This window comes from Symphalangus syndactylus, chromosome 1, assembly GCF_028878055.3.
Source record: "Symphalangus syndactylus isolate Jambi chromosome 1, NHGRI_mSymSyn1-v2.1_pri, whole genome shotgun sequence".
Taxonomy (NCBI): Eukaryota; Metazoa; Chordata; class Mammalia; order Primates; family Hylobatidae; genus Symphalangus; species Symphalangus syndactylus.
The window spans coordinates 133,675,385-133,692,234 of NC_072423.2; the positions used below are offsets into that span (position 1 = coordinate 133,675,385).

General features: G+C 39.1%; 1 protein-coding gene across 19 annotated transcripts in view; it reads left to right on the forward strand.

Moving 5' to 3' along the window:
• Positions 1 to 16,850, forward strand: part of NEK10 (NIMA related kinase 10) — a 251,860-nt gene that overhangs the window by 4,275 nt on the left and 230,735 nt on the right. For 15 of the 19 annotated variants that reach the window (XM_063637016.1, XM_055285235.2, XM_063637000.1 and 12 more), the window contains 2 exons: positions 12,097 to 12,207; positions 12,494 to 12,554. In XM_063637016.1, the coding sequence (XP_063493086.1) occupies positions 12,134 to 12,207; positions 12,494 to 12,554 (135 nt within the window). In that variant the 5' untranslated portion in view covers positions 12,097 to 12,133. Of the gene's footprint in view, positions 1 to 8,529; positions 8,652 to 12,096; positions 12,208 to 12,493; positions 12,555 to 12,584; positions 16,796 to 16,850 lie in introns of those variants that run through there. The other 4 variants (XM_055285241.2, XM_063637015.1, XM_055285251.2 and 1 more) reach the window with 2 other exon arrangements.

A 16,850-nucleotide genomic window follows, 5' to 3' on the forward strand; every position in this document is an offset into this window, starting at 1 on the left:
TAAATGAGAGTTAGTACTGCATTAGATTAACAGGAAGGGTTCTGCCTGGCTTCAAATCTCCACTCTGCCACTCACCAGCGGTGGGACCTTGGCCAATGAATGAACCTCACTGGGCCTCATTTCCTTCGCGTGTAAATTAGGGACAGTAAGGGCAGCTACCTTACAGATTCATTAGGAGTGTTAACGTTAGGTAATGTATAGAAAGCACTTAGAACAGTGCTGGCACCACCATGTAAATGTTTGCTCTTATTATGACTGTTGTTATTACTAGATATGAGATCTTGGCCAAGTTCCTTGACATTTTAGTGCCTCAGTTTCTTCATCTGTAAGTTGGAGATATAATACTAATCACCTCAAAGGGTTGTTTTGAGGATTAAATGAATATACTAATGTGCTCGTAAGAATAACCCTTAATAGGTTTTTAAAAATTAAAATGAAAACCATTTGTGACATTGAATTTAAACCCTCTTTTTAATTTTATCTCTAGTATTTTTCATTAATGAGTCAAAGTCAATGAATATAGACAAATGATTTAAAATAAATACACGGCTGGGTGCTGTGGCTCATGCCTGTAATCCCAGCACTTCGGGAGGCCAAGGCGGGTGGATCAGCTGAGGGCAGGACTTTGAGACCAGCCTGGCCAACATGGTGAAACCCCGTCTCTACTAAAAATACACACACACACAAAAAATTAGCCAGGGCATGGTGGTGGGCTCCTGCAATTCCAGCCACTTGGGAGGCTGAGGCAGGAGAATTGCTTGAACCTGGGAGGCAGAGGTTGCAGTGAGCCAAGGTTGTGCCACTGCACTCCAGTCTGGGCGACAAGAGCAAAACTCCATCTCAAAAAATAAATAAATAAAATAAAGTAAATACACAAACTCTTCAAATGAAGTAATATTACCAGCCTGGGCGACATAGTGAGACCGCACTCTCCACACACACACAAAAAGATACTACTTACAACAGCTGTCATAACAGTAACATATTTCTCTAGTTGTGGACGGTTCTAAAGGGGTGTCACTCTATTTTATTTAGTCCCGACTACCACCTTGTCATAGGCATGTTGTTATTTCTAATTTTCGGTCAGTGAGAAAATAGAGAAGTCCACTGACATTTCTGAGGTCGCTCAGTGGGCAAGTGGAAACCAAGTCTCCTCTACCCTGTTATTCTTTTTGACTGTATTCCAGTGGTGTAACCAGAAGAATTCACATTCCCAGACTTGTCAACTTGCATCAGCGGAGACAGTGGCATTCATATAATACACATGTGTATGCTACACTTGACACAGTGTGAATACTCATCTTTCCTTTAGGAAACCTTATTGTCCTGTTCATTTATACTTGAGGTAGTCCATCTTTAACATCAATGTAATACTTTATGTTCTTTTCTTTATGGCTTCCTTGTATTTATAGAGAGATTTTGTCAAATCAACATGCTGCAATCACTGGATACTAGTCAGCTGGGGCAAACTTATTTGCTGTTCTTTTTCGTTGTCTTTACTCTCCATATCTACATCATGATGTTCCAGTTATATTTGGAGCTTCCCAATCACATTTAACTTGGGATTTTTTCATTGATTGATTAACTCAGCAATTATTTATTGAATCCCTCTTTTGTTGTAAACTACAAAGTATGTGCTAGATAGTGGGAACGAGCCAAAAAGCTGTCCTACATATGCTTGACTAGTTCACAGTAAACTAATGGAGATGGACATACGTACTCGTTGAATTATGACCTGAATCAGCCTCTTTGTCAAAAGCTGCAAGGCAGTGCTTGGCAGGGTTGTGACCCTGTCTAGGAGGTCAGCCCAAAGAATGGATACTTCAGTTGAGACATGAAGGATGAGACTTCCAGCCTTTCCATACCACTGTAGCCCTTGAGTCCAGGAGTAAAGACCTGGGGATATTCAGGAGAAGTAACTCTGGGGTGGCAGTTCAGGACCAAGTGTGAGTAGCAGCTGGCTAGGCGCCCAGGAGTGTCAATTGCATGCAGCACCTCGCAGACCTTGGTAAATTTGCTTTTTATCCCAGGAGAAATGGGAAGCATATAAGGGCATAACTGGTCAAATATGTACCATAAAAAGAGTGCTTTTGTTGATGTGTGGAGACAGATTTTTTTGTTGTAGTTGGGGAAAGGGAGAAATTGGAAGTTGGGAGATCATTTAGGAAGTGATAATGGTAGTTCATGTGATCACTGATGTTAAGTTTGGACTCGGGCGTTGGCAGTGAGGGTGGACAGATAAGTGTCATATTTAATAGAAAAATAGGACTTAGTAGCCAAATATCAGATAATGGGGGTGAGGAAGAGGAAGGTGTCATTTTTCTGACGTCCATGCCAAAGGACTCTCTCTTATTTGAGACTATTTGAGACAGGATGAATGAATGTGTTAGGTTGGCGCAAAAGTAATTGCGGTTTTTGCCATTGAAAGTAATGGCAAAAACCGCAATTAGTTTTGCGTCCACCTAATATGTTTGCATTCTCCTTGCCTCATATAATTACCTCTGGTGTTCCTGCTACTTAATGCAGTTCTTTGAATTCCATGAACACTCTAACATTACCTCAGGTCAATTCTTCTTTATCCAAAAGAGTTGGCCAAAGATTTAATGGAATGTGATGATAAACTGAATGATCTGCATATAGATGTTTTACATTTCCAAGAATAGCATTGCTTCCAAACTCTTTAGCCATCAGGAGTTCCATAAGCTGGCTTGCAGACTGAAGGCTGCCACTTACTCCTTTTCCCAACACTCGCTTTCTTCCAGATCCTTCAGCTCTAGCTCAACTCATCTACTCACTGTCTCCTCAAGCCACTTTCAGCATCTTGCCTGCATCCCTGTGTTCACTGGCCAGGCCCGTTGTTCACCCCCCTGCGCATCCTTCTGGACCTTGTTCAAGTTCGCAGTTCACAAAATCTTTGTATAATCTTTCCTCTGATTTCATTCAGTTTATAATCTCATTCGGACATTTTTTTTCTGCTTTTTGACACTTCTAGTGTTCTTATTTAATCCATTGTATTTGCCTGAACCATTAAAAAATGTCTTCTTTTACAAAGAGACATTATCAGCAGTTTCATATGCTTTCGCCTACATATTTATGATTTCCCAGACACATTGGATTGTAAAGAGATTTTTGTTTTGTAGTGCCCAGGGGTCTTGTGCACAGTCAGAGCACAGTAAATAATAAAATGCACTTGAAATAAAATGTTATTTGATGAAATTCAATTTTATTTTATAGCTCAGAAAGTACTTCTAGTTTTTGCAGCGCCACCAAACATATGAACATTAATTTGTTGATTCAGTCTTCTCTTCACTTGTGAAAGTTCTAGGGGTTTGGGTTGAATCTGTACTTACTTTATTACTTATTACAATGATGGTTAACTATTTTATTGGAAGACATTATGAACATGTCTTATTCAGTGTTGTATCCTCAGTGCCTGGCATATACTAGGGACTCAATAAATATTTCTTGGAGTAATGAATAAATATAATTCTCACCTTTCTGTTTCTCACAAAATCAGGAAATAGAATATAGTCTTATTCTATTTGGGGTCAATGAGAAAAGAGAAATTTAGTGTGCTACTTTAGTTATTTTTGTTGACGGGTTAATATAAATTCTTCCTTCACATCATCTGGGCCTTTTTTACTCTTTTCAATATCGCTGCTTAATATGTGAGTCTCAGGTTCATTTGCTCTAACACAGGCACATTGTAGACCATATGATGAGTAGACTTGGATGCTGTAGCAGCTACGCAAGGCACAGACGTAGCACACCACAAATATCATTATGCGATGACAATGGAGGGGATCCACAGAATCTACATTTATATCTGCAGATTTCCCTTTACAATAAAAGATATGAGTTGGAATGAGAATAAATCAGAAAATAGGGAGATTATAGTGGTATCTGTTGTCACACATTCTAGTTAATTTTGGAGCAGCACTCAGACCAACTTGGGTCAGTATTAGCCAGAGGAAAATGAAAGTCAGCACTTAAAGGAGTGTCCATCATCATAGCAGGTGGTCAGTAACTATTTGGAGGATTAAGTGGGAGAGGGTTAGAGTAGTATTAGAATTCTTGGTTCTTTTTATCCACAAGTGCTTGTTTACATATAAAATAGAAAATTGCTTAAAGTATTGACTATTTGCACAAGGAAGGTGGCAAATGTACTGACTCAGGAGCAAGGCCATGATAATAATGCTTGTCCTTAGCTGGCGACACACTCCTGCCCTTGGAGATTCTGTACCAACTGTGTCTTTGTTTACCACTCTATGATGATTAAAATACACCACCTACATATTTCACATGAGTGAACCAGGATGAATGAATGGATGTTTGCAAGCACCCCAGGGTCCAGGAGGTGAAGTTATGCAAACATCAGTTGTTATATCACCCTCTGCCCTTGGCTAAGGGCCAATATCAACAAGTTCTCTTTTTCTCATCTGCCTTAGAGTTTTCCATGAAGATTTAGTTCCTGAAGGTGAAGTGGGCTTTGTTCTCCTTCTACTCCTAAAGATGCAGTGTGGCCTTTGGCACATTTTTCCTCTCTGGGTCTTAATTTCCTCCTCTAGTAGAAGGGAGCTGAATCATGGTCTGCAACTGGTGACCTGTGGATTTGTTTTGTTATTTTGTGCAAGTGTCTTGTCTTGTTTTGCTTCATTTTTAATGTGCTTTTGAATCCCTCTTGGGAGAATGTGCCTTCTCAGGTGTGACCGAAGCTCTACCACCCTCTACGCCTGTCTTCATTCATTTACAGTCTGTTCTTGGGCCTGGAGGGTGTTAGACGTCCTGATACTGCATGTTCTCTGAGGTTTATTCTTGTCATAGCTGTCTCTTTACTGCTAACTCCACATATAGTTCCCATTGAAGAACAATAACAATGTAATATAAGGGATAAAATCATGACAACAGTTGAGACTAGAGAACCAGATGTCCTTTTTAAACTGTAATGGGTATTAGCAAGTTATGTTTCTTACAGGATTTCCTCAACTTTTTGCTCACCTTATTTTGAAAATGTGTGTGTGTTTATTTTCGGGCAATTTGACCAATTTAACTTGACATTTTCTGTGGAGGATTTATAGTTTTCTAAAGCATACATAATTTGAAAAGTCCAAGCACTATATATTTGTGAGATTTAGTGCAAATATTCTTTGCAAAATGAAAATTGTTTCTTTATTCTCAAAGCACTTTAACTACATAAACTGCTGAAGTGGTGAGTACACTTTAAGTGTGTATTTTGAAATAATTTTAGACTTAACATAAAAACTGCAAAAACAGCACAGAATTCCCATATACGCTTCACTCAGCTTCCCTTAATGTTGACATTTGCCATCACCATGTTACAGTCATCAAAACTGAGAACTAAACATTTAACCAGTGAATTTTAACATGTTTGTCTTATCTCTGGCTGCTGTATGTGAATTTTTATCTTATTTTAACTACTTTTCTCAAAGAATCACTATTAGAGGAATTTTTAGAAAAGTATCTACAGTAAAGGAATTAGAGAAATGGTTTTCCATTTTGTACTTCTAGTTAGTTACGGGGCTGAAAGTTCTCTAAATTCTTTTAATATGTCTCTTTGAAAACAGACAGAACTGTTACTTGTCATCTAAAATGAAAGGTTAATCATTATTCATCAGAAGAAATAGAGACTTCTTGTCAGTACAGGAAGTTCTAACTTCCTTTTGTGGTAGGGTTCATTGCAGTTTATTTTAGTGCTTTTTTCAAAATAATAAACCTGACATAGCCAAAGTGGTAATTAACTTTAATCTGATGTATTTTCACAGTTACTACTTTGTTTTTGATTGATTGATTGATTTTTTTTTTTTTTTTTGAAACGGAGTTTCATTCTGTTGTCCAGGCTGGAGTGCAGTGGCATGATCTCGGCTCACTGCAACCTCTGCCTCCTGGGTTCAAGTGATTCTCCTGCCTCAGCCTCCTGAGTAACTGGGACTACAGGTGTGCACCACCACACCTGGCTAATTTTTGTGTTTTTAGTGGAGACGGGGTTTCACCACGTTGGTCAGGCTGGTCTCGAACTGACCTCGGGTGATCTGCCTGCCTTGGCCTCCCAAAGTGCTGGGATTACAGGCATAAGCCACCACTCCCTGGCCTGTTATTACTTTATAAGTACCGTTTTTAACCATTAGTAAATGTAGTAAATAAAATGGTGTATTTACAAAGATGCAACCTAAGTGATTAGTAGGAAAAAAAAGATATTTGTGGATTTGTGGGCAATTTACCATAATGATTCAAATGACTCTGTTTTATATTTAGTAAATATGAGGCCACCTGAGGATCTTTTGAGTAGCTAAGGCAACCATGGAATAAAAACAGGTTTCTGGGTAGAGATCTGAAAACCATATCACAAATACTCCCTATGTTATTTAGTTAGTAGATTAATATTGCACAATTTAGATTAATTACACTCAGGTAATTTTGCCATGGCATGTGTTTTTTTCTCTGTCATGTGTGTTTACACAGCAATTACCAAGATATCACGAGCAAATGAGGTGCATCTCTGGGGACTTCTTTAGCATTAACCCAAAGTTCAAACAATAGAGGGTAGAAATTACTTCTGAGAGTTTCTTTTAAAAAATGGATTTAAAAATTCAACAATGAATCGTAACTGTGATTATAGTTGTACTTGTCTAGGGCTGTAAGCACAAAACCCTGAGGTTTGGAAAAGTCTCTTCTCTCCCATCTGAGATGGTATTCAGGTCCCATGACTGAGGTGTACAAAAAAAGCAAAGACACCAAAAGTTTTTGTTTTTAAAGTAGCATGCCTTTGGTTTTTATATATAATCTTTCACTACTGTGACTACTCCCTATATAAAAAAATAACAAACTTAATTTTCACCTTCCCATTAGAATGGAAGAAAAACCCATATAGGTACAAGTGTTTGTATAGCAAATTCTCTAACACTTATTTTACAGATAAGGCCAAAAGTTTTTGTAAAAAGCCAAAGTTTTTGGCCTCATCTCATTGGTAAAATAAGTGTTGGGGAATCAGTGGTTTTCTATTTTTATTTTTAGCAATAGAATCCTTTTCTCTAATGAAGCTGTATGCAGAACCCCAGAGAAGTATGATTGCTTTGATTTAAATGGAGAGTCCACTTTGAGCTTTAACTGCTTGGCCACAGTTCTCCTTTCCCAGCCTCACTCTCGCCCTCTCCTGGTTGTCATGGAATTGTCAATTTCTGGGTTAGTCCCCTCAGACTCTGTACTTAGGGCTGTGGTTCTCAATTAGAGATTCATCTAGGCTTGCTGTGAAAACAGTTTTGTTACTTAAAAAGATAGACTTTAATAATCCAGACCAGTGGTATTCAGGTGATATTCAGACTGGTGTGTTACTGGTCCATGAGCAGATAAAGACAGAAATTGAGAGTAAGAGTTTAGAAATATTTACAGCACTTCAGCATTGCCATGACATCTTAGGCACATCACCAGTGGCATTGTCTCACTGAACAGGATTTGAACCAAAGTATCAGTCCATAAAAGATTGGAAATTAAAAAGAGTTCTTTATTACAGATAGTTTTAGAAGCACAGGGATGAGTATTTTCGTATATAGAACTCTAAGTTTCCCCCAATGACTGAATAATTCCTGAATGTGCTCAGGATTATTACAACATCACAAATGCTCATCAACTGATTTTATTTATAAAAGAGCTTTATGAGCGATTTGTTGACCTAAAAAAGTAATAACACAGGTTTTTTTAAAAAGTAATCCTTTTATCCGTTCATCCATTTATTAGGCATTGCATTCAATAAATATTTATTATTTGCCTACAACTCACCATTCTCTGGTGAATAATGGAAGCCCAATTCCTGGCCTTCTGTGGTAATAAGGCAATTGCAACATCAAAACCTCCCAGAGCAAACCCATATATTTGATATTGGATTTTCCTGATTACCACATAATAGTAATACGTGGGGAGTATAGGCTGCTCTGGGGGCATGGAGAAGGAACACCAGACTTGGGATGTCAGAGGAGGTTCTAAGCCTTAAAATAAGTAACTGTTAAAAGCAAATAACTCACAAAATAAGTCACTCCTTACAGATTGTGATACATATCTTTTGAGGGCTTATGCCATGCTTACACTGTGTCATGCACTGTGTGCTGTTCTATGTGTCAGGGACATATTTGTGGATGAAACAGACACAGTCTCTGCCATGTGAGGCTTATAAGCTAGTTCAAATAAGTCAATAAATGGACAAGAGGATTTCCGATGTTGATGAACTCCAGAAGGAAAGAAAACAGAGTGCTGTGGTAAGTATGAGTGTGTAGGGGTGAATATGTCACAGAGACTCATCAGAGGAAACCCCACTTAGGAGAGCACATCTGACCTGAAACCCAAAGGATATGGAAAAGCCAGTGTGAGATTATAGGAAAAGAACAGCAAGCAGGCAGAAAGTGCTTAAGGCAAGAATATAGTTGGCATGTTCATGGGCACAAGTGGTCTTAGTCTGTTTTGTGCTGCTATGATAGCATACTACAGAGTGGGGTATTTATTTATTTGTTTATTTTTAAGAGACAGGATCTTGTGCAGTTGCTCAGGCTGGAATGCAGTAACACCATGAGGGCTCACTGCAGCCTCAACCTCCTGGGCTCAAGCAATCCTCCTGCCTCAGCTTATTGAAGCTTGCACTACAGGTACACACCACCACACTTGGCTTATTTTTAAATTTTTTGTAGAGATGGAGTCTTGGTATGTTGCTCAGGGTGGTTTCAAACTCTTGACCTTCAAGCGATCCTCCCACTTCAGCCTCTGAAGGTGTTAGGAATACAGGTATGAGCCTTCATGCCTGGCAGACTAGGTAATTGATAAAGAACAGTTCTGAAGGCTGGGAAGTCCAAGACCAAGGTGGTAGTAGGCTTGGTGTCTGGTAAGTGCCCAGTCCCTGCTTCCAAGATGGAGCCTTGAATGCTGTTTTCTCTGGAAGGGAGTCACACTTTTTCTTACATGGCAGAAGAGCAAAGAGAGAGAACTCATTCCTGAAAGGCCTTTGTAAAATGCACTAAACCTACTCATGAGGACAGACTCATGGCTCAATTATCTCTCAAAGGTCCTGCCTTTTTTAATATGTTTTAGTGGCAATTAAATTTCAACATGAATTTTAGAGAGGATAGACATTCAAACCATAGCATCTGGCATGTTCGTGGGTTCATGTTTCTCTCTAGAAAGCCAACATGGCTGAAGTGGAGGAAGCAAGAGGGAGAGGGGAGGAGGCAAGATCACAGCAGTGACAGTCATGGTTGGAAGCCAAGTCCAGTAGGAGGCCACTGGAAGGTTGTAAGCCACGGAGTGGTATGATCTGATTTACATTTTAAAGCATTCCCTGGGGTTCCTGAGAATGTAGAGGAGCAAGAGTGGAAGCAGAGAGACTGTTGAGGGGGTTGTGGCTGTCATCCAGGCAGAGAAGATGGTGGCTTGGAGTAGGGTGATAGTAGGAGTGGAAAGAAGGGAAAGCTAACTAGTTTTGCTGGTGGCTTGAATATGGGAGGTAGAGGAAAGAGAGGAGCCAAGAATGTCCCCTGAACTTTTGTCTGGAGAGCCATTGTGGTACCAGTTACCAAGATGAGGAGCACTAGGGGCATTTGGTACTAGGGGGTGGGGGTCAAGAGTTCTGTTTAGGGTATGTTAAATTTGGGATTCTCATTAGGCATCCATATGGTGACTTTGTGAATTTAGGAGGTCAGAATGGGGTTAGGGCTGAAGATATAAATTTATAATTGCTGATGGTATGTAAAACCATGGGACTGCAAGAGATCCTTGGGAGAGGGGGCAGATAGAGAAGGGAAGAGGACCAAGGACTGAGCTGCTAGGACATGAGATCATACCAACATCTGGCGAGGTCAAGCAAAGAAAGAGGGAAATTCAACTCAGTAGTTGGAAGCTAATCCAGTAGGCGCTGCTTGGTTTGTAGCCATAGCAAAGATCCCTTACCTTCATTATCCACAGCTCTTCCGCATAGAGTGGGTGATTTTAGTGGCACTCTGCCCAGAACCTCTCCCATTTCTTGGAATTGTGTGTCCTGGTATTGGCTTCAGTGTTCTGCTTTAACAGCTAGATTCTGTATGTCTTTTTTAGAGGACTGCCTCTACGTGACTTGGAGTCACTACCACAAGAGAGGAGTGCCTGGGGAGTTATGACTGAAGGCTATAGGAATATGAGAGCCAGGCTCTCACTTCTCTCAGTTTAGACAACTCTGAGGACTAATCTACACTGCAGCATTCCTCCATGGGCTTAGAATGAAGCTACCCTCTAGAGAGCTTTTGCATTAGCACCCTTGCCTGACCTCTATTGGGAATGCTTTCTTAATACATTGTCTGCCTTTGGGCAACTTAACATATGAACTGTCCTTCCTTCCCCCATCTCCCATTTTGTATTATAGCGTAGACATTAGTATAATGTAATCATTTTTGTTAATTTAAAATGGGATTAGGTTAAATATTTTGAAGCATTCCCAACTTCTCAAAGCTTTTTTTCAGAATATCTCCATTTGAGCAGCCATTAAATGGAAAGGATTTTGTTTTTTATCCTAAAGGCAATTGTCTGTTTCTGCTGATACTGGTGAATTTGTTTACTGTTTAATTAAGTGAAACATTTCCAAAGAGTCATCTATATTCAGCCTTCCAGCTCACAGAGTACATGCGGATCTCAAACAGATATAACGATTCGATCATTATTTCCTGTTCACACACTTGTTCAATACAATTATGGAAATTAAGCAAGAGAATAAGACAGGGCGTTTAGCGAGTTTGATAGTGGTAAACGCGATCCCCTTCTAGCAAAAGAAGCCTGTGAGCTTTTCCATAGGCTCTCCTGTGCTTGTCATTGTGGCTTCTATTTTCTGCTTCTAAAACAGTCTGTAGCTAGTTTGAGCAGGAATTCGAAGCCAACAGCAGGACAGTGTTGCTATGTAGAGTTTTTCTTCTGTCTTTGAGGGAAGAGTAAAGTTAGATTCTATTTATTTTGAATGGATTTCCATTTATTGTAGAACTTACGGGGCATTTTTGTATTTGCATATTAAAAACACTTGGGTCTTTTGCTTTTAAACACTACCTTACAGATCCTCCATTCTTTTTACCTCCCCTTCTCTCCCTTCTCTCTTCTCTTTCTTTTAGAGTAAAAATAGATGCTAAATCTCTACCTGAACACCTCACAAACATGTTCTAAAGTTCATGAGTGGGTTTTTGTTTGTTTTTTTGCTTGTGGTGGAAACGCATACCTGTAATAGCTTCTTTAACCTTTTAGCAGTTTTCAGTCTGAGAGTGGGCATAGTAAAGGGTCAAAAAATATTTGTGGAATGAAAGAGGTGGTGTTATATCCTCACAATTCTAAAGTGTTAATATTGTACCTTTTATTGTTGTGCTCCTGTGCTGAGAGACTTGGTCCCTGGCTCTTAGTTGTAGCCCAACTATTTGTCAAAAATATGACAAATATATTGGGAAAATCATTTTTAAATCCTTAAACTGTCTTTGAGCATTTCACAAAATTAAATTTCACTAGATTCAGTGGAAGTGAAGTGCCCGTTGGTACATTCCTTTTGCCTCTAAATACTTCTGAAACACTTGGATTTTGACCATAGATTTCACAATACATTGAAGCATGCTATTATAAGACAATAATGCATACTTTTTCATGCCTGAACAACACATTGAAGTCAAACTGTGGCATTGAAGCACAGTTGGAAAATTTTACATCCGTCAAATTAAACCCATAGAACACACTTAATTTTGTATTTGTTATATAATTGAAAATATGGGCATCTTCAAGTTTCTATTTCTATTCTGAAAATTAAAATAATTGCATTAGAAATTGATTAAGAAAAATAAAAGCAAACCAATTGTTCTTTGTCTATTGGCAAACCCATACTTATCTTTTGAGTGAGGGTAAAGCGTGCCCTAAATGTTCCCAATGTCCTTTGAATGATAAATAGTGGTATTCATATTAACACTTTTATTATTGTATTAGAACTAAATCTAGGTTTTCCATGTTTAAACAGATATTATAAGTGGGTTTTGCCTGTATTAACTGAGAATATTTTGGCGCACACAACCCAACTAAAATTTTCCCTCTGGTTTAATTTGAAAGGAATGCGATGTTAATTCTGGGGCATTGATGTTTTACAATGCCTGATCAAGACAAAAAGGTGAAGACCACAGAAAAATCAACTGATAAAAAACAGCAAGAAATCACCATCAGGTAACTCCCTACTGAGTGTTTGCTAATTATTAACTCAGGCAGTGGCCATTGAACAGATTTAATGGCTTTTTGAGAAATAGAGAAGACTCTTGACAACTACTATTCAGAGTTACAGTGTTTACTGAAACATTTGGTCATTTCTAGTGTTCTAAAGAAAATGTTTAGTGTGTGTATACATTCCACTTGATAAAAGCAGGCCTCCAAGTGGCAATGCCATCAGTGGGCAACATGATCTTGTTCACCTGGAGCCTTCTGTGGGTTCACATTGTGTTATTCTCTCTCCTAGGGACTATTCAGATCTTAAAAGACTTCGGTGCCTTTTGAACGTCCAATCAAGCAAACTACAGGTAGTGTTTTCAAAGAATGTTCACGTGGTAATAAAAGAAAAATCATATGTTTCCAAAGGGCTCCATTTAACATCTCTGTGCATGATATGTCTGCTTTCCTTTGCTCATTCGCATCTTTGCTCTTTCTTCATCTGGCTGTTTCTCTGACACCTGGTTCAGGCTTTGCCAAGACTTGGCATCCACATTCTTCTCTCAGGCCAGGTCCTGCTTTAGCCAATGCTTGTCACCCTGTGTCCTACTTAGCAAACCCTTTCCTCTTCGGTCTGTAAACAAACTGCATACTCTTTTACGGAATGGCCAACCTTTGGCTTTCCGAGCTTTAGGGAAATTGTTATTTTCAAAGCACTTTCTACCACATTTTTCTCCTCCTTCCCCCTCACTCTTCCCAATCCTGCCCCCTTGCTACAGTACCACTCTTGAGGCTTGCTGCACAATGTACCTCACCAAAAAGAGGGGCAAGGAGTGATTTTTGGCTATTTTTATAGTAGCATTTTAATGTTTTTATTAGAGAAAAAATGGTATTTCTGCTTGAATTTATCTCCAAACTTTTCCTTTTGGTTTTGCACCTGTGAGACTTTGGAAAGTCATGAGATTAGAGGCTATCCAGGGAGTCTTGGGGAACAGCATAGCAATGCTAATAATAATGAAAATAGCAGACACTTATTTAGCACCTTAATTCATAAATGGCAGGGATGGGACATGAACCCTGGTAGTCTGGCTCTAAAGTCTACATTGTTCTTGCTTAAGTAAATGTGTTTAAGAGCTCATGTGTTTGGTAATCCAGCCCTGATAGTTTTTGTTATATCAACCACATTTACCAGAGAACTATAGCATTTTTATCTGCTTATACTGGAAAATGATTTGATGGCATATAAAAGCCAAATAATGATAGTTCATATTTAGGGAACACTTTCTATGTGCCCGCTGCTTTACCTGCATTACCCTGCTTAATAATTACAACTCCCATTTTTACAGATGAGGAAACAGGCACAAAGAAATCAAGTGACTTTCCCAAGATCATACGGCTTCCTAATTGGTGAAGTCTAGTTCTCAACCCAGACACCCCATCTTTGCAGTGTGTGCTTCTAAATACTGAGATACCTGTTAAATGACTTGCAAAATTAAGTCTGTTCTTTCTTAAAGAGGCAAGCAAGATGGCTAGGCATACAGTTTGGAGCGTAGTGCCCATTCTTTCCCACTGTACGTCCTGTGATGTAACCATAATATCAAAGACTTCTACTTTTTGCTTTTACTATTTCCTTCTCCTAAATTTCTTTCTTATAAAATCTCACCCATTTCCAAGACCCAACTCTAATGATATTACCTCCATATAGTTTCCATTCTAGAGGTGATCTCTGTCTTCCCAAGGCTCCTTCTTTTACTGCTGTGGCATTATTTTCTCCTGTGTTTTGGAAACTCTTGTTTACACGTCTTATTTCCTGACAAGATCTTGTATTTCCTAATGCCAGCAACTTTGACTTTTGCCTCTGGTTCACTATATTTGATGAGTTCTTGGCCAGATTTTGCTAAATTGAATTGTGACTTGAGAATTGGGTCACCACATGAGGATGTATAACCTCCTAGCCAGGGCAAAGAAAAAAAAAACAAAAAAAAACAAAACAAAAACCAATACGGTTTTTCTGGCTCTAATTTTCCAACTTTGAAGTTTATGCTGACTTGATCTCTTGTGTGCCCTTTCAACACTGCTTGCTTGATAACACTTGGTAGGCTTAATTAAAGTTAATTTAGTCATTTTTTCTCCCTTTAACCAATTTTCGAATTTGCAATCTGTTGTGGGACAACTTTACATGGCGTATATTTTTGTAAAATCTTTCACATGTACAAAAATGCATACTTGTAATGCTTGAGTTATTCAGAAAATAGATGGTGCTAAAAAAATAAAAATACTGTCAATTTAATGAAGATCCTTAGGTTTACAAAATTAATGCCTAATTGTGTTTATAATTATAAAGTTTCATTCATTTGTAATTTTGAAATAAGAAATGTTACCCTGTTCTCCTTTTGTTAAAATAATGTGGAGACATTTATAGGAGAGGGAAGATATTGGAGAAAATAACTCAAGTTACACTTATTTATACTTTGCTTGTTCCAGAAAGAGTCATTAAGAGCTTATAAAGAGACAGAAAGTATGATAGGTTGTCATACATTAAAACCAGAGTCCAAAATAAGAGGAAAACAAGGGTTGGGAGCAAAGTAGAGTTGGGGTCAAGCAGAAATGCTCGACAAAATATACACATGGGCAACATATTTGGTTCTGAGATTTTCAGTACTCAATTTGAAGAGTGAAACCTGTGATTAAGGCCCACTCAGCTGCATTTCTGTGCTAACAAGTTGTGGCCTGTTTTTTCAAATGAACCAGGCTGGCCAAATTCAGGTTACAGAGGAAATCTACCTTGTGGGTAGAAAGTGCAGAGAACTGAATGCCCTTCCTCTGGATCTCTAAGGAGCGAGGCTACTTCCCCCGTTGTTCCATTGTGTTCCAGTGTTCTGCTTTTGTTCTTTGTCCTGACCTACACTCTGTGTATCTCTGCATATCTCTAGGACAGTCTCATAATGTGACAGAACTGGAGACAGAGACACACAGAGGCAGAAAGGCCTCCTTCAGGATGAGCAGGGTTAGAATAATCATAATCCAGGAAAACCCAGTAACTCAAGAAAAGGAACTGCCCCAGGATTGCTGAGGCAAAGTGAAACTACAAAGCTGATTGGAGATGTCACCAGAGGTTTTCACAAATCTTGAAGCAACCTGATGACACCTGGAATTCAGATTATTTTCTTCCTCCACATTTAGAACCATAGGAAGCTAAGGAATTTATTTGCAATTTTAAAAAAAGATGGAAGAAAGAAGAAAATTAATTTGTTATGGGCTTGTTAATTGTCTTGAAATAAAGGAGGTTTTGATAGATGCTGTAGAAAGAAAACGTATAAGGCATCGTGGTGGTTCTTATGTTTTGAGAGAGCGGGAGTAGGCACAGATAATTATGGTATGAGTCAAGACACTATCCTGGTTGAATGATGCATGCAGTGAGGATATAGCTTTTGAGGAATAGGAAGCCAGTTTTAGCTTGAATGACAGGGAAGGAGGTGGTTCTTAAAAAATAGGCTGGTTTTCTGTCAGTGGAATTGATGGAAAGGGCATTCTAGGTGAAGTGAGTAAAATAATCAAATATCTGAAGGAAGGAAAATGACAAGCATTTAAGTAAAAGAGTGACTAGACATTTCTATTCGATAAATAAAGCTGGAAGACACTGTGTAATGTCTGAAAGCCTATCTATGAATTTTGGACTTGATTCCATAAGCAACAGAGAACTTTGAAGTTTGCAAGCAGAAGTGACACAACATTCTTGACATTCTGGTCCATGGACTGCAACCCCCTCCCGTGACCCGTGGGACTGTAAGCTCCTTGAAGACAGAGGCCATGACTGTTCTGCTTACTATATATATATACAGTGTCTCACACAATGTCTGGTATATGATATGCCTGCAACAAGTACACTGAATTAATGGATGAACTTTTCTGGAGGTGGTTTAGCAGATGAATTAGTTTGGCAAAGAGACTGGGAACAAAGTGAGCATTTGTTCCACAGCTTCACATTTGGATACCTACAATATGCCCAGCTCTGTGAGAGGTGCTAAGAACGCAAAGATTAATAGATGTGATGCTGCCCTCAGGGTGGCCAAATTCAAGGGGAAAGGATGTTGTGTAAGCTATACATTATACTAGCCTGAGATAAGTTTTCAAAGAGAGGTAAGCATGGTATTGCCACCAGGAAAGGAATGAACAGCTCTATCCAGGAAGGCTTGGGCAAGTGCTTGTCAGGAGGTTAAGTCACACCCTGACCCAAGATCAGGAGTAACAGGCTGCAGATGCCTAGGTGTGGAGAGATCAGACACGCAGAAGATAGACAAATTGGGGACCCAAGAGAAAAGACTCTAGGTTTTGAACTGGATTCTGAAGGTACATTTCTTTCATATGCGGTGATACTTGCTTCAAGGTGCCTACTATTAGGTTCCTGGTCTTTGCAACTATCGATGCCAAATGCATCTTATCCACCCGTTTTCCATGAGTTGATTTCCGATACAGGCCGCCTGCTCTGCCTGCAAAGGGAATGGCTGCAAGCTGTGGCAGCTTTCCACTCCTCCCTTGGAATCACCTGGGCTTGCTTTCTCTTTGCTGGCTAATTTCTCTCTTGCAAACTTTTCTAGGAGTTGTGCTGATGGTAAGGGGGTTTAGAATCTCTTGGGCCTGGAAAACCTGCCTTTTTTTTGCCGTGT